The sequence below is a fragment of the Triturus cristatus genome, chromosome 2_2 (assembly GCF_964204655.1).
Source record: "Triturus cristatus chromosome 2_2, aTriCri1.1, whole genome shotgun sequence".
NCBI classification, from domain to species: Eukaryota; Metazoa; Chordata; class Amphibia; order Caudata; family Salamandridae; genus Triturus; species Triturus cristatus.
In genome coordinates, this window is record NC_140582.1 from 569,367,524 (window position 1) to 569,385,834 (window position 18,311).

Below are 18,311 nucleotides of genomic sequence, written 5' to 3' on the forward strand. Positions count from 1 at the left end.
ACTGCCTTACAGGCAATGCAGAGGGCCTTGAATTTAATGCGGCCCTCTACTCTTAGCCAATGCAGGTGACGAATGGCTGGAGTAGTTGGCTGGCGGCGGGGGATGTCAAGAAGAATTCTTGCAGCAGCATTTTGTATGGACTGCAACTTAGATAGAACGAGTTTCTGAGTATTAAGGAAGAGGGCGTTCCCATAATCGATTTTGGAAAACACTAGGGTAGAGAGCAGGGTCTTCCCAGCTGAGGTGGGAAGGTAAGGCAGTATTTTCCTAATTTTCTTTAAAATAAAGAACGCAGATGACACAACCTTGTTGACATGAAGGTTGAATGACAGCTTGCTTTCAAAAATGACTCCCAGGTTTCTGGCCTTATCAACTGGGACAGGAGGAGAGCCCAGCTGGTCAGGCCACCAGGCAGAAGACCAAACCGGGGAGAGATTACCAAAGGTCATGACCTCGGTTTTGTCCGAGTTAAGCCTCAGACAGTTGGAGGACATCCAGGTACTGACAGCAAGCATGGCGCTTTGGAAATTAGCTGCCACCGCTGGGCCGTCCTTGTGTATTGCCAGAACCAGTTGGGTGTCATCTGCGTAGGATGTAAGTCGCAGCCCATGGGCCTTTATTACCCTCGCTAAGTCTGCTACATAGATATTAAATAGCGTTGGACTTAGCGAGGAGCCCTGTGGGACTCCACAGGGGAGTGCAGAGACAGGAGAATAGAAGTTACCCAACTTCACTGTCTGGGTACGGTAGGCAAGAAAAGATGAGATGAGATTTCTAGCCATACCGTTTATCCCCAGGGCTGTGACACGGTCGACCAGAATATCATGGTCGACCATGTCAAAGGCTGCTGACAAATCCAGCAGAATCAGGACAGCCGCACCTCCCTGGTCCATAATGGCTCTAATCTCATCTGAAGCTTTTATTAAAGCGGTCTCAGTTCCATGACCTTTCCTAAAGCCAAACTGCGTTTCGTCGAGAAGTTGGTGAGTATCGATGAACTCTGAGAGTTGTTTATTCATCAGAGATTCGCATATTTTGGCAGGAAAGGGGAGACACGCTATTGGTCTATAGCTGGCCAGAGCTGTGGGGTCCAGGGAGGGTTTCTTCAGGAGAGGTTTGAAGACGGCCTTCCTCCAAAGATCTGGATAGTGACCAGTTTGAAATGCGGTGTCACAGATTTTCATAAGTGGATAAGAGATCACCTCGCTAAGGTTAGCCATCACTGAAGGAGGGCAGGGGTCTAAGGGGGAACCAGACTTGGTAGTAAAGATAAGTCTGCTGATTTGATCTTGCGTAATGGGAGCAAAGGAAGAGAAGGGATCATGATCGGTGGCAGGTTCTACACCACTGCAGACTCTGGATCTTGTCTCTGCGTTCCCTGCAAAGGATGAGTATATATCTGCTACCTTAGTAGTGAAAAAGCTGGACAGAGCATTACAGAGAGACTGAGAGGGTTCGACCCCAGGTCCCGTAGAGGGGGTGGACAGAGTGGTGACCACTGAAAACAGTTCTCTAGCAGAGTTGCTGGCATTCTCGATTTGAGCCGAGAAAAATTCACTTTTTCGGGCAATGATAGCCTTTTTGTATATTGTCAGGGCGTCTTTGTAGGAATGCTTGGCTATGGGGCAGTAAAATTTCCTCCAGCGCCTTTCTAAGTTCCTGCAATGTTGTCGGTGGAGCCTAAGCTCTTCGGTATACCAAACCGCCGAAGGGGATAATCTGTTAGGTCGCGTAAACTTCTCCGGCGCCACCTGATCAGCAGCATTCCGAATCCAGTCTTGGAAGTCGGAGGCTGAGAAGACAGGATTGGCTATCCCCATAGGAAAGGATAGTGTCAGGATATCTGCCATCTGATGGATATCCGCATTTTTCCAAGCACGGGTCCCTAACCTAGTTCGTGGCCTGGAATGGGGAGGGTTAGCGTGCTGTGTATGGATCCCAAAGATAATGGCCCTGTGATCTGACCAGGTGAGAGGAAGAATATCCTGTACAAAGATGTCTGAGTTATTGGTAAACAGACCATCTAGTATGTGCCCCGCCTGGTGTGTAGTTCCCTTCACCAATTGTTGAAGTCCTAAGGTTAGGAGATCATCAGTGAGTTGAGTGGTTTCGTGGTTGCCCTGTTCTTCCAGAGGGAAGTTAAAATCTCCTAAGATCATCTATTCCAGCGAACTTATGATAAGATCATTAAAATCAGAGAGTGTGGCAAGGAAAGAATTTCGGGGCCCAGGAGGTCGGTATAGCAAAATTCCCTTGAGGGCTTGTTTGTGATTAATATTAATAGCAAAGGTGGCTGCTTCACAGTTAATGGACTGTATGGGGTCGAGTGTAGTGCGATAGAGATTCTTGTAAATGATAGCAAGTCCGCCACCTCTTCCTATATGTCTATCATGCCTAGCGACACTATAGCCCTCAGGGGTTGCCAAACAAAAGTCCGGTCCTGAACCAGCATCTCCCCAGGTTTCGGTGGCAAAAAGGAAGTCAAAATCATGGGCGAGAATAAACTCGCTGATCTGTAAGCTGTGACAGGGAAGGGAGCGCGTATTAATGAGCGCTGCTCGATAACCATGGGGCTGAGTGATATGCAATTCATGAAAAGGTATATTGCTAGGGGGGTCTAAGGCTGAGGAGCCAGGAAGACGAGGTTGCGGAAGTTGGTATTGACACCCAGGGCAAGGGGTGGGGGTAACGCCCACTGCAGTGGAGAGAGGCCGAGTAATGCAATGTCGATCGGAATGGCCAGGGTTCAACTGTCTTAGTTGCAGGGAAGAATAGCATAGTGGAGGGCCAAAAGTTATGGCCCTGGGCCGAGTCCGGTCGCGGACGGGCGCAGACGGGTTTGCCTCTGGCGCGCCTCCGGCGTGCCCGCTGCACGCGGGCGCTGTGCGCTTGCATGACTCTGTGTTTTATAGTCTCCCAGTCTGAGAGCGTAAATGCACGTTGCAAGATGGCGCTCAAAGTTTGGGATCTAGACCGATCCAAGATGGCGCTCAAAGTTTAGGATCTAGACCGATCCAAGATGGCGCTCGTGACTAGGAAGAGAGAGAGAGAAAGATCCTGCTCAAGCGGCAGGTGAGTAAATTCTGATTTTAAATGAGGGTATGCGGTTCAGAGTGCAGATAAAAACACAGTAAAAGACACAATAAACACAGTAAAAGACCGAAATCCGGTCAGTGAACTAGCAGCAACGAAGGAAATATTAGTATCAGCAAATGTCCCAGAGTAAGCAGCAGCAAGTACCCATGGAACAGATAGTGGCCCCGTTACAACTGACTCCTGCGGCTCCAAGAGAGAAAAGACATTCGGGAAGAGGTTATTCTCCTCAGCCAGCTTGGCCTTCCATTCAGTTAATGCCTCCTGTTTGCTGGCTGCTACAAGCATTCCCTTTATGACTCTGTGGGACAAGTCCTCCCTGGTGTTCCGGAAGACCTTTGTCCTGTCCTTTTACAGGCAATCAGGATGGTTGTGATGCGGACAAGTTGACAATTAATTGTGGCTTGAACACCACTGACTGGGCGGGCCATAAGTACAAGTGTCGCCATTATTTGACAATTGTCCTCTGGGTTCTTGGGCGACATGCAGTCCCCACTGATGCTCATGCCATTCGATGAGACTCACTTGTTTGGGGACAAGGCTGACTCTGTTCTTGAGTGCTTCAAGGAGAGTAGAGCTACTGCCCATTCTCTAGGCATTTCTACCTAGCCTCACCAGCAGCAGCAATTCCACTGTTCCTGTCGTGGCTTCGGGAAGGTGCCAGCAGTTTCGCAAGAGAGGCTTGGTCTGCCCTGGACCCTAGAGACTGGATGGTGGCTTTGGACCTGCAGAAGGCCTATTCCATATTCTGATCCTGCCGGGCTATCAGCAGTACCCGTGGTTCGTGGTGAGAGAGGAGCATTTCAAGTTTGCTGTGCTGTACTCATCAGCACCCCTCAGGTATTCACAGGAGGGATGGTGTAAGCACACCTTTGGTGGTCAGTGTACCAGTCTTCCTGTACTTTGATGACTGGCTGCTGAAGGCAAGCTCACCTCAGTCGTCAACCACCTCCAGATTAGGGCGAACCTTTTGACTTGGGGGATCACTATAAACGTACACAAAGTCACACCTGACTCCTTCTCAAACACCCCCCTTCATCTGGAAACGGTTAGTTTTTTGTCCTTTCCCCAGGAAGAAGAGTCCAGGATGATTATTCTATGATCCTGATCTTTCACCCGCAGTCCTGCATTTTAGTGAGGTTTACTCCGAGGCATCTGGAACTAATGGCCTCCTGCATTTTGCTAGTCAGAATGCTAGGTGGCATATGTGGGCTCCACGGTGAGATCTGAAGTCCAGTGGGCCCATCATGAAGAGGACCTCTCCAATACGTCCAGAGTTCGTAGGAGACTGCGAGAGATCTGCGGTGGTGGCTGCTGGACCGCTTTCGGGTTAGTGGCTGTCCCCTCTCACTTCTCCCACCCAGATCAGACAGTTGTGACTGATGCATCGCTTCTGGGTTGGGGTGGCCATCTGGAAGAGGAGGAGATCCGAAGCCTCTGGTCTCCCATGGAGTCCCGGCTCCATGTCAACAATCGGGAGCTCAGGCAGGTTGCTATGTGGCACTGCATTAAACAGGGTGGCATGGGTAGGACTAAGGCCCTTTGCCATAGTCCTCCTGAGGCAGTATCTGTGAGGCTTGCACAAATAATGTGAGATCTGGGGGTCTCCAGTTGGCAGAGGTAAGTACCTTAGACCAAATAGGGACCCTTGCTTCTAGTCAGGGTACAGGGACACACACGGTAGATGACCCCTGCTCACCCTCTAGGTAGCTTGGCTCGAGCAGACAGGCTTATCCCCCAAGGCAATGTGTAATGTATTTGCACGTAACAACCACAATGACCCCCCCAGTACACCACAAATGTAGACCACACAGGTGAGTATATTAAAAATATATCTTTATCTAGTTTCAGCAATAAAAATCAACTACCGTAGTATTGCACATTAGTTTCCGGTTCTCTTCAGCTTTCTCTGGTTGTTAGGAAAATAAAAAGGATAGTCTCTAGTCTCTTTAAGATTAAAAAAGAATGTGTTTGTAGGCTCTCAGTACTTAAGGCACGTTCTACAGTTGTGCCCCAGCGCTTATGACTGAAGCGCTCCTTCTTCGGCTGCTCTTCTGTTAGTAATCAAGCGATGGCAGACTGGGCGGCAGTCCCCGGGCCCCCACACGCTACGCGGGACGTTCGGGGATGGAAAGGAACACCCTTGCAATTGACGAGGTTCTCCCTCCCGATTCAGACTCACCAGGATGCGGGCCGGGTTCCTGCCACTGTCGAGCGATAGACCAATCCGGTCGCGGCTCCCTCGATGAGTCCCCAGTGACGACGGCAGCTGTCACCGGGAGTCAGCCACTCGCAGCGCGGCTCCGTCGGCCAAGCCTCCACCAACAACCAATCAGGTCGCAGCCTCCTCGCTTCCTTCTCCGCGGCTTTGCGGAACGGGGAGACACAGCTTCGGATCGGTTTCGGGCCCCAGGGCCGTGGCGGTGAATTGCGGGCAGAAGGTTTCGAGGCGCCTCGAGTCAGCGGGTCGATCGAGACACCGCCAAGCTTCACAGCAGCTCAGGGGACGCCCACGAGCTCTCGGCCACAGCAATACACGTGCCGATGAGCACGTCGATCTTTTCCTCACGGCAGCCGGTTTCAGGCAAGAATCAGCGCGGCGCTCTCAAGCAGAGCGGAGAGCAGCCAAGCACTTCACGGGGCAGAACAACGTCTTGCAGTCTCGGCAACCTTTATGTCTCTGGGTTGCCAAACAGGAGGCCAGCTCTTCTCAGGCCCTTGGAGATTCAGAGTTGAAGACACAGCACACAGCAAAGTCTTATCTAGGTCAAGTAGGCAGGGTCACAGCACACAGCAAGGTCCCTTCTCCTCCTCAGCTTCAGTTGTACAGCAGGACAGGTCAGCCCTTTGAGCACAGAGCAAGGCAATCTTCCTTCAGTCCTTCAGCGGTTCGTCTTTCAGCAGAGGTTCCTCTTGATTGTAGAATCTAAAAATCTGTTGTCAGGGGTCCTGTACTTATACCCCTAAAAGTCTTTGAAGTCTTTGTGCAAGTGGGTCCTGAGCCCGGTCTGATTCAGTTCTGGTTGTTGCTGGAGCACTTTGTTTTCCTGGCTTCTTCTTTCCTTTCAGAGTGAGGGGCAGAGTCGTCAGCCGCCCAGCAGGAGGTGGAGCCAGCAGTGTGGCAGGCAGGCATAGCCCTATTCACTCCCAGGTGCTATCTCCTCCCTCCACTCTACTTGCAAATGCAGTCATTCAGCAAAGGGCTGACTCATCCAACCTCCTGGGGGCTCCCCAGCCCCTGTCACTCTCAAACCAGACAGTCAATCCACAAGCATGCCCAGGCACACAAGAGGGTCAGACAAAAGAACAGCTACTCTCTAAAAAGTACTGTTCTCCAACTCAGGATTTAAAAACAACCTCTCCTAAAAGATGTGTTATTAAATGCTGAGCTCAGGGATATCAAACACTCATGTCTTATCTTGTTCCTATGAGAAGATAGGCTGATGGCCATTGGCACCAGCCTCCCCCATGTTAGCTTATGCAGCAGGATAACCTTGCAGCAGTGAACACACAAAATGGCCGCTGTTCACTACCAGAGCATGATACCTGCACTAGTACATGCTCTACCTTTTACATACACTGCACACTGCCCAGGGGGGTACCTTGGGCCTTCCATAGGGATGACTGATGTGCACAAAAAGGGAAGGGTTAGGCCCGGCCAGTGTGGACACTGGCCAGGAGGACATGGCAGTCCAGGGACTGCAGGCAGGCCTGCGGTGGCAGGCCTGAGACACCATTTAGGGCTACTCGTGTGGGTGGCGCAATCAGCACTGCAGGCCCACTAGTAGCATCTGTCATCACCAGCCCTGGCACACACAGTGCACTTTACTAGGTAATACAATATGCCAATCAGGTATATCCAATCAATATGATATTTTACTCAGGGAGCACTTACACTCTGGCACTGATTAGCAGTGGCAGAGTGTCCAAAGCATCTAAACCAGCAAAAACGAAATTCAGCACAGCATCAAAAATCTGGGTAGCAGAGGCAAAAGATAGGGGAAAAACCCACGCCAAGGATGTCAGGTCTAACAAATAACATGTCACATTTATCCTTCACTGGGAACCAAACACCCTATTGCAGCGCTTGACTCTCAGAGGGTAGCATTGCAGAGTAGTCTAAGGCTTACACAAGGAAGGTGGTGTAGTATGTAATGGCCATTTACCAGTATGCAGAAATAGCACTCAATAATTGATTGTCCAGTCTGTACTTTTCTTTATAAAAGTAAGAGCACATTTATTAAACACACCCACTACTCAATACTATGCACCAATTTACAAATATACATAAGCTGTTGGAATTACTTTGTAACATTGCATAACATCCCCACCCCTCCCGCAGGGGTGGGGGTCTAGTACCATCACTCTCATGTATGTACATCATCTTGCCCCCTAATGCAGTGGGTTGACACAACCTGGAGCAAGGGCCTTACCAGCTTGCACCATCCCAGTGGCGACCTACCCCATTATATCAACAAGCATTAAAAATAGATACACCTGCCCTGTGGACACAAAGCCGTGACTGAGCAGCTCATACTGTCCATACAGTATACACCTATACATCTTGGTGGCTAACAGTCTGGGTTGTTCTTCCGCTTATGCAGTAGCAAGAATACATGTTTGGGCATCACTTTAAATGAGGTACTTCTCATAGCTGATAACAGTTGTAATGCAATGCAATCACAGCCCCTAAAAAGCATCACAGTTAAAATCACAGGATTAAACATTTACAGCCAGACACCCTAGAAGGAATGTTTGGCAACATAACCCCCCTTTGCTTATGACTCGACATTACACATGTGACTTAGTCACTCAGTAAAAATAACATTGGTAAATGCACTTATCGTGCAATTGCACCTCTTCGCCTCCAGGGCATGCTCTCCTCCAGACATTATCAGCTCAACCCTCCATACCTTAGGGCATCTTCAATCGCACCCACAGCTGTAGAGCAGAAGTTCCAGCTTCAGGATGCTGTTGACTGCTGGCTGAGCCCTTGAGGGGTTATTCCCAATGAGTCCCCAGAGACCTGGGGGGTGGGGCGGGGTGGGACTTTCTATCTTCGTGCTGGGGGAGACCGCAGCTCCCCCTGCACCTTCGGACACCTGTTGCGGTGACCCCATCCTCCTGGGGCCACCACAAGCCGAGAAAAGGCTGTTGTCCCTTGCAGGCCGGTCCAGGCCTGCAAGGCATTATGGGGCGAGGCCCTCCTGCCTTGCGAATATCATAGCAGCGGCTCCCCCGCTGCTCTGGGAGAGCCGTGCTGCAGACCTCCGGCCGCTTTTTGGCTTTGTTGGAGGGTCCAGTCCCACCCGGACCCACAGATGAGTCATTGCAGCTCGCGTAGCCCACCCCGGCTGCTCTGGCTGTTTTTGGGGTCCCGGTCCCATCTGGGCCCCTCACACCTAAACATCTTCTTTGGGACCCCGGTCCCACGCGAGCACCCCATCTGGCCTCCTTGTTGGAGAGCCGCTCGGGGAGCCCACCCCCGCGACTCCCGCCTGCTCCCCGACAGGCCAGCACCCGTGCGTACTACCGCCACTCTTGTTCTGATCTACCCGCTCCCGCGGGCAGACACGAGGCCACCTCGGGGGAGTGCGACGGCACTACCCCCACCTTTCTACGGTCACGGGGGAACGCAGCAGCACTCCCCCAACCTTGCCACCCGCTTCGGGGCCCGGATCTGGGATCCTGGGCCCTTAGCGCACCTTCATGGGGACCGCGATGGGGCTCCCCAACTTTGCTTCTTGCGTCGGGGCCCACCGTGGCCCGGAGATGGGGTGGTCCCGGGCCACTACCCTCTGGCCAGTCTTCACTAGAGGGTGGTACAGTTGTGTTTGAGCAGAGGTTGCATATAATGGCATATTCATTGGGGGCGCAGATACGTTTAAATCAAAGGGAACGGTGTAGGTGGGTGTATTAGTTTAATTGAGTAGAGGTTGAGTGAAATGGTATAGATTTAATGGGGGCACAGATTTGTTGAAATTAAAGAATGTATCATTTATTTATTTTTTGCCATACACTTTTATAGCATGCAGTTGATACGTATTTTTAAATCACCATAGATGCCCCTGACGAAGGTCCAGGTGGACCGAAATGCATTGGGTGGAATTTAATGTGACGGAGGAACTTAGTTTCAGTATGTGCCTACGAATAGGCCCGGATGGGCAATTCTGGAGCAGTAAAATGCACAAAAGAATGGAACTATGTATCTTTGACGTGATGGAAAAAGGATTGATATACTTTTTGAATAAAGTGGATGAACTGCAAATTATTACTGATTACGTGGATTACTTCAACACAAATGTGAACGAAGCTGTGCAACTCTTTTGACTCGCAAACCGCTTGTCATATTCTCATGATGCAGTCTTCACAGGGAGCACAACTGCGCTCCCTGGCTTCCCTTCTGGGCATCGGGGCCCGGAGTTGGGATCCCGGGCGCCAAAGACATCTTCACGGGTGGCACAACGGCGCTCCCTGCCTTCCGTTGTCGCCCTGGGCCAGGGTGGGCTCCTGGCACCTTGTTTGGGCAACTTCACGGGGAGCGCGACGGCGCTCCTCGACTTTACTTCTTCCTCTGGGGGCAGCCCCCGTGACCTGACCCACCCCGGGGGCACATCTAAGACGGGCAGCGCTTTGTCAGTCCCAGTAGAAGTCAAAGGTCGCCTATCTTCGGGGGGGGCATTTCTCAGCTCCTCCCAAGGTACCGATCTGCACCAGTCTGGCCTCTTCTTGCTCCTGGTGGCGCTCTACAGTCACTGGGAGCACGCTCTTTTGGTCTCCAGGAGGGTGAATTCAGCAGGTAGAGGTCTTCACTCGCTCCCTGTGTCAGCCTTTCACCTGGCTTTCTTCCTGGTCCTCTCTTCTCCTTGCGCAGAGACCCAGGCTTCTGGTCACTTATCCTGGTCTCCCCTTGTGGCGCAAGTCATGGTCTCTGAAAGGCCCCTCCTCCTTGCTGCCTTCTCTCCAGAGCAGCTTGGTGCCTGGCACCCCGTCACAGCTGCTGATGGATTAACCTGTAGCTTCACTCATCTTCTGTTATTGGAGAGGAGGCCTTTGCCCTTGGAATGCTTGTCGTGAAGGGCCAGGCCTCTGATGCTACAGCTTGGGGAGGAAGGTCATTAATCCAGCCTGGCAGGGTCAGCCCCAGCCAGGCTCTGGTTACCAGCTGAGTCAGAGGGATATGACATTTCTGGATGACCCAAAAGCAGTACAGACTTTAGTGCGTGTCTGGAATTTGTAGGCCCTAGGGAAGTGAAACTATTCCAAATGGTCTCCCTCCTCATAGGGGAATAATGACGTGGTCTTTCAGTGAAATCAGTTAAGCACGCTGACTTTCCCTCACATGTTTCTTCCCATTAATAAAAACCTATTCCATGTCACCACCCCGCTCTGCATAAGTCCTGCCACACCATTCATTTTGTAGCTGCTCCTGGGCTGCGCTCGCCAGGATTCTCCCCTGTGCAGCCCTTACACTTGTGCACACGCATGTACATATGTGTCTGCATGTAACCAGTCCGGTGCCCCTTACTCTGGCTGCAGCGCAGCGGCCTAGTCTCACCAGGGGACACCAGTAAAATCCACATGCAGTCTCCTTCTTCATGAGTTCACTGTGGGTGAGTCCCAACTTATGAGGCTCTCCCACTGTAAAAGCTCAACAATTAGGTGTTCAAAAAGCGAAAAATCCTAGTGGCTCAGATGGTCAGAAACTACCTTCTAACAGTACCTATATGAAACATAACACCCACTCCTCTTCCGAACAGTCAACAATGATAAAAATGCTAGTTAACTACTCGTTTTACTTAGTAGTAGCGCATTTTATTAAAACATTCTCTAAAAACCCATTTAAAAACAGTCCAATAGGGGGGAAAAAAAGAAAAATCATTTTGAAAGTTCAAAATCGGGAATGTCACTCTAAGCCAAAGTCCTAATAGAGTTTGGTTATACAAGTCAAACCATTATAAGCGATAGAACGCCATCCTTTCTCAGTGAATGTGTCATTTAGAGGAAATTTTCCAAATTTAGACTACTTTTGAAACAAAAAGGAAAATGCTGAATTCTTTCCCAGAACACGATTAGCCAATTGCAGATTAAGTGTCCTGGCTGGGAGACGCAACACTGCTGTCGCTCGCCGCTGCAGAGGACGGTCCCTGTAACACCTCGCAGAGTAATTCAATGGAGCACAGATGATATTCAGAACTGCCAATAGCTGTTGTAGAGGCAGCTGGTGCTGTAGTCGATACCCAAGTACTGGTGGTAGAGCTGATGCTCAACCTGGTTGTAGTGAAAGGCACCTGCATGTTCTCGAGGAATGAAGCCATCAGTATAGGAATACGCTGGGGGCACTCCCGAGCATGGGACCTCAAGGGCTCCAGCCTGGTATTCAAATCCGCAGGCGTATCCGATGCAAGTGTCAGACAAATATCCAACACGAATTCTTCACCGCACAACAGGCATCGAAGAACAGGTAAAATGCAGTCCATCTAGACTGGTCTAAATGATAGGAACCAAGAGGCGCTCAGTTCCCATAGGCGAGATGTGCCCAGATGCTGTACCATGCGTTCACGGTATTTACGCTCCAGGAGCACTTTCACCATCACGTTGGTGATTGGGCCGTCCATTGCGTAGCAGAAAAATTACAATCAGGATGCCTGCTATAGAGATCTGAGCTATTGTACCGTAAAATGTAATCTATTCCTACCCCTTCTTGTGTAGTTGAATTGTGCCACCCCTCCAACTCAGATGGTGTTGGTAACCGAGGTATTTAGGTCCTTGTTCTTGGCTAGGCCAAGACAGGATATCTGTTGCACAGTGTCATTTAGAAATATCATCTGCTATGGAATGAAGCATGCTCTAAATAGCACTTCTGTTCCCTGGACTTGCCAGTCTATAGAACCCCAGACTGCTTTTAAGTCCATTGTGTTCTTCAGTAGGTCATAACCCTGTTCAGACAATTGGGCATTAAAGAAGCAGAGTAAATCTGTTTGGTGTTTGTCAGCATAATTTGCAGTGCCGATGTCGGTGTAACTTTATAATAAAATGACGTTGGGTCAGAAGTGTTAAACCCTGAAAAATAACAGAATTTCTGTGCAAATGTTTGCGAACTACCTTTAGGTGGTGTAGGGCAATGTTCCCACTGGTGGTACTCAAAAATATTTCTAAGAAATTGTTACAAGATGATGTTTAAGAGAGTTATGCGGTGCTTTAAGGACTCTGATATAGTACTTTATTAGATTCCCTGGAGGGCCAGTTCAGGTCTGCCGAGCCCTAATTCCAGGTGCAATCTCATGTTCCTTGCATTCCTAGGTACTTGCAGCAGGATCTTGTGAGCTTTGACCTGCGCTGCTGCTATAAGTTTGTCTAAAGCTCCTGGAAATGCCAAGTGACTGCAGTTAATGGCCGGAATTAGTTTTGCCCGAAGGACCTTCAGCGTAGGGTCTGCTGAGGGGCTGGTCAGGATTATACTGTTGAATTTAAAAAAGTTAGATGTTTTGTTTGAGCTGCCGATGTTGCCCTCTCGTGTAGCCAAACCCCAAGAAAGTTCTAGGCTGTGGTGGTCCCAATTTGGTGATCTCCCAAATTCCAGACTGCTTGTTTTTTGTGCGGGTATCTGCCAAATACCATTATCTTTGTTTTGCTTTGGTTAACTGTCAGGTGATTTTCCTTGTTGTACTTCCCCAGCTCTTTTAATGCTCTTTGGAGGCCCACCCTTGTGTGGTCCATCACTACGGTGTCGTCTGTGTACTGAAGGATTGTCATTCTCGCCGCGCCCAGTCTCGGTGGAACTAAACTTGCCTTTTTCAGAGCTCCCCCCATGTCTGCTGTGTAGAGGTTAAATAGTAGGGGGGCCAGGACCCAGCCCTGCTTCAGTCCGATGTTGGTTTCAACTTTTGCTGATAGAGCTGTGGGGCTTATTTTAACTTGTACCCAGGTCCCCTCGTGAAGGGATATGAAGGCTTTCAGTAGCTTAGATGGTACCCCCCAGGCTGACAGTTTTCCCCAAAGTTAACCCTTATCGACTTTCTCAAAAGCTGTGCTGTAGTCAATAAAACAGCAGAACAACGGCGGGTGCCTGACTTTCCCAGCACGTTTTGAGAGGTAGGCCAGGGCCATGATGTTGTCAGTTGTTGCGCTGTTTTTTCTAAAGCTGGTCTGGTAGAATGGTAGTATTTCGTTGTTGTTAGCCCAGTCCTCTAGATCTCTCAATAGTAGTTTGGCAAAAGCTTTTGCTTCTACATCCAGCAGGGCTACTAGCCTGTAATTGGCGGGGTTGGAGTGGTCGCCTTTCTTGTGAATAGGGAAGAGGATTGATCCTTTCCATGAATATGGAATTATTGCCATTGAATATGAAAAGTTGTATAAGGGGGGTGAGGACTGTGGCGAAGAATGTTTGGACTGATTTTAAAAGCCAGCGCTGGAATGCTGTTGGGGCCTGGCCCCCCGTCGTTCCTCATTTTCCTAATCTCTATCATTTCAGCTTCTGTAAATTCCTCGCCCTCAAGCATCATTTGTCCTGCTTCATCTGTGTGCTTGGGGAGATGGCTATATGAGTGCCTGTTTCCCGGATGTTCTTTGGAGAGGCATACTCAATAGCTGGTGAACCTCTAGTATATAATCCCCTTACGTACACTTCCCACTCGTTGCTTGCAATGTTGTTATCCTTGCTCCTAGGTTGAGAGCTCAGGCGGTTGATATACCTCCATAATTTAGTGTTCTTTTCCATTAACCAGTCAAATACTGTGAGCCATTTTTGTTCCATCTCTTTCCTCTTCTGCTCGCCTACTTTCCTCCTGAAGGCGGCTCTCAGTGCAACTATAGAGGCCCCCTCTGCCACTGTTCCTTTTTTCTTCCTTCTGAGTGCCTTCATTAGCACGCTTTTGCATTGTTTCAAGCTCTTCGGTGTCTGTGGGTTCTTTGAAGAAGGGGCCTTGTGACAAAGATTTTTTACAATGATTTTGCCCAGCTTCCGACATAGGTCTTCTGTCAGTTCTTCCCAGAGACCAATCACCTCTGAGTGGGTCTCCCATGGTCCTCGAGCCTGCCACGTTAGTGCCCACTCCTTCATTTTCACTTTGAGAGAAGTTGTCCATTTTAGTCTTTTAATGACTCTGAAACGTTCGTCCCCTGTGGTTTCTCCCATCATTTTCTGGAGGTCTGCTGATTCCATTCCTGAGTTGAATCTTGCGCATAGAGGCCTATGGTCACTTTCCCCTCTATCATTGACAAGAAATTCTTCCAACCTATCGGCAGTTTTCTCGTTGATTAATAATATATAGTCTATAGTGTATATGTTCCGAAACGATTGTTTGGGGCACAACGAAGGTGATCGTAGTTTCATCAGGAAGTAGGTTGAGTAGAGTTTGACATTTTTAAGAAGACAGATCAATGGGCATGCCTTGTGCCCTTTATTGTATTTTTCCAGGGCACTTTCCAAACCTCTCAAGTTAAAATCTCATGCGATAATTACATTGTAGTGCTCATATTTTAGTAATGTATCTTCCAGCGTGTTGGTGAAAGATTCCATACTGGCAGCAGTCATTGCCGGGTTGATGTAGCAGTTTATGAGCAGCAGATTAAACGGCAGGTGGCCCTCCCTTAATCCAGCGATTGTCATTGCTTGCAGGTCTGGGGAGTTTACTCTTATTTCTGTGGGCTTGAGTTCTCTCGCATGGCTTATGAAGATAGAAAGACCCCCAGATGGGTGTCAGAAGATGGTTTTTTTGTTGTTGCATTTATCCGATGTTCATGGAAGCCCACTATAGGTGTTGATGTCATTGACCAAGTTTCTTGACAGCAAATGATGTCCCCTTTTGTAAAGTAGTCCTGTACTTCCTTGGTCCCTGCTTTTTTATTTAACCCTGCGATGTTATGAGGGTTAGTTCATGGGGGTGGGGGTCTGAGTTTTGGCCTTGGTATTGATCTTTCCGCACCGACATCGCCCTTCCTTCTCTAACGAGGACTTAGTTTTGGCTAGCGGTTAAGCTGTAGAGTTAAGTTTGTATACTTAGCAGATGGAACAAACTCATTGAACATTTTCAGGCTCCCATTAAAAGTGGCAATAAAGAGGAGAGCCTACCACAGTCCTTCCACCTTGCTCTCCTCCCCGCCCCCCCCCCCCTCCCCCAATCCTCAACTGGAGTCTCACGTGTATGCATCCAGGGGGTAGCCCTGCCAATCCAGCAGATGATGTTGGTAGCATGGAAGAGTTTTTATCTGGACACGAGAATACGAACAGCCTGTATTTTCCTATCATGGTCCATGGGATGGCCTTGAAAGTAGAGGTTGTGTAAAGCGGGACATTCAGTTGGTGGCCCTGGTTTGTCATTTGGTATTGTGTGAATACTTTGCGAAACTCCTTGATTGCGTTATTCTTAAATGGCACTACCCAGACACAGTCTTGTCTGTTGATCATCAGTGTGTATAGTCTATAGATCTCTTGACTGACTGTATAATCTGATGCCAATAAAAATCTTTTTTTGAAAAAAGGTTTTCATACTTAGGCATTTGTAACCATTTTACACTGTTCTATTTCCAGTTTCTATAAACGGAATTAAATTATACCATCCAGTCTGTTCCCCAAGCTAGTCCTGTTTAATACCAGAAGATTCAAAGAACTGTATCTTGTGTTTAATATGTGCCTCCTAAGTTGCTGTTAATGAATTGCTATGACAGATCTGAAGTCTGTGTTTAAAGTTAAGACTTTACAAATGCACTAACTAAAATTTATAATACTCTTTTCAGGATTATCGAGTTAACATCTTCTTGAGACAGAGGTGGAATGATCCAAGACTTAAACTTCCTAATGATTTTCGAGGCTCGGATTCATTGACAGTCGATCCTTCGATGTTCAAATGCTTGTGGAAACCTGACTTGTTTTTTGCAAATGAAAAGAGTGCCAATTTTCATGATGTGACCCAAGAAAATATCCTCTTGTTCATTTTCCGTGATGGCGATGTGTTAGTCAGTATGAGGTACTGCTTTTAATCTGATTATTGTAGTTATGAATGTTTTTTTTTTGTACATGGTTTAGTCATCCATGCATTATTTTTTATTTTCAGGTTATCAATCACCCTGTCATGTCCACTGGATTTGACATTGTTTCCTATGGATACACAGCGTTGCAAAATGCAACTGGAGAGCTGTAAGTACATGACTCTACACCAGTTGTAGTTGTACCTCAAACAGAGAATCGTATATTAATCACTCTTATAACACTGAATTAGCCTTTATTAGGTAATTCCAAGATTTTCATTGTAAGAAAAAGTATTGCAAAGAAAAATATAGCCACATTCCTTCTGCGGCACTTTTTTCAAGTTTTGTCTTCCCGGAGAACTGGTCAAGTAGGAGGTGCAAGTACGTAGGTTTTCGGTGTAAGCATCTGTTATGTTGCTTCAATAATGTGATGAAAAATTGTGGCGCACTAGCTCTTTAAACATTGTATTAGTCAAATGAAGTTGATTGTTCAGCCTGTTTCTTCCTTTCAGTGGCCCTGATTCCTGAAGTTATTGGCAATATGTAACTTACTTGGTATGTTTTCTAACTCCCAGTGAATAAGTTCCAGCTTTTCGATAAGAAATGGTTACTTACTTATAATCCTGATTCTGCATCATAGGAATCTGTTACATTCTTGAACATTAGAATAATTCCCCACTCGATTCGTGGACCCGGAACACTTCATCTTCAGTATTTGTCCATAGAATTATGTACACCGGGTGCCTTTGTTCATATGCTATTTTAAAACTATATTTCATCATATGAAATCTAAAAGAAAAAAAATGTGTGTATCATTTAGTCAGAAGTGCAGCATGATAGGCTTACATTGTAAAGTTGTAAAATTAGACTGCTGTCTGTTTAAGGCTTTAGGCGCTCCCACTACCATGATGCGTTGCACTGGCAGTTGGCTCCGTGCTTTTTTATGGTGAGATATTAGAGAAAAGATACTTTGACAGTGAAGTAATTGAAGTTCCGAATGTCCGAGACAGATGTCCAAGACAGCCCAGCCTGGAAAACAGTGGGTCATTTATGATTCCAGTGAACATTTCTATGATACCGAATCAGAACTTCTAGAAATTAACCATTTCATTTGCTTTGTAGGATCTTCATTTTATAGTCCTAAACCTTTTGATAACATTAGCAGGCTAAGAGCAAACATCTTAATGCAGGTCTCTTGCATACCAAACAGAATATTTGGTCTGCTAATGGCCCAAGCATGTCTGAATCTAGACAATAGTGCCTTGGGATTGCATACAATTATCTCCAAGTGGATGCCTTGACGATATCTTCTAATGAAGCATTTCTGAAAGACTTCTGACCTCAGATTCCTCACCTTTTGAATATTCCCCAGGCATCATATTGGATGTGGAAACCTTTCCAGCAATACCTCCAAGCTTCGGTGGGACCCATTCCATGGGCTGGCATCAGCTACTTTCTTTCTGCCTCACCTGGCTTCAATCTGAAGCTACCTCGTTTCTCCTTGAGATCTCTTTTACCTTAACAAAATCACAGTGTGCAAGTCAAAAGTCACCTCCCACGTGGACTGGTTTTAAACTCTGTAAGGACTGTCAAAAGTGAATGTTTGTAACAGACCCCTTATGGTGCCTGGGGTCAAATCACAAAGGTTAAGGCCTGCAGTTAATATGTTGATGAACCCGAAGACCAAAAGGGACCATGAGGCAAAACACAATGTTGCCACCAGAAGACTCCTCAGCAAGGATGGTCTAATTATTATTTTTTTAATTATCTTTTTATTGATTTTTAAAATAAACACATACAAAAAATTGGCATCAGTATTTTCTTGCAGACATGATTGAGTATGGCAGATACATTGAGATTAAGTAACAGGCATGTGAGTCAGTGCTAATACATGTCATATATTCATTGGTGATGCCGGGTCCTCATCTGTAGGGACAACAGATATATCCCCCCTATATGAATTCCAACTTGCCCACACTCGTGACCATTTCCGAGGGATGGTCCAATTATTGATCTTGGTTCTGTTCCCTGTCCAAACAAACCAGGAGTCGATCCAGAGGTAGTTACCATTGCGCTCAGAGTCTTCAGGTGAGTCAAATAAAAAAAAACACACAAAATCCAAGTGGGGTTAGCGCCCTTCCCACCACTCTTGCTCCTCTGAATGTATACACCAACCGGGCTCGACAGATATGGAGGTTGTACCTTGGGACAAAATATTTTTTCTGGAATTCAAAGTCCTTCAGTGGGAC

At 47.7% G+C, this 18,311-nt stretch overlaps 1 protein-coding gene across 2 annotated transcripts in view; it reads left to right on the top strand.

Moving 5' to 3' along the window:
• The window catches only part of GLRB (glycine receptor beta), a 254,512-nt gene that overhangs the window by 99,546 nt on the left and 136,655 nt on the right, over window positions 1–18,311 (top strand). For both annotated transcript variants that reach the window (XM_085641718.1, XM_085641719.1), the window contains exons 5-6: window positions 15,832–16,061; window positions 16,149–16,231. In XM_085641718.1, the coding sequence (XP_085497844.1) occupies window positions 15,832–16,061; window positions 16,149–16,231 (313 nt within the window). The remainder of the gene's footprint in view (window positions 1–15,831; window positions 16,062–16,148; window positions 16,232–18,311) is intronic.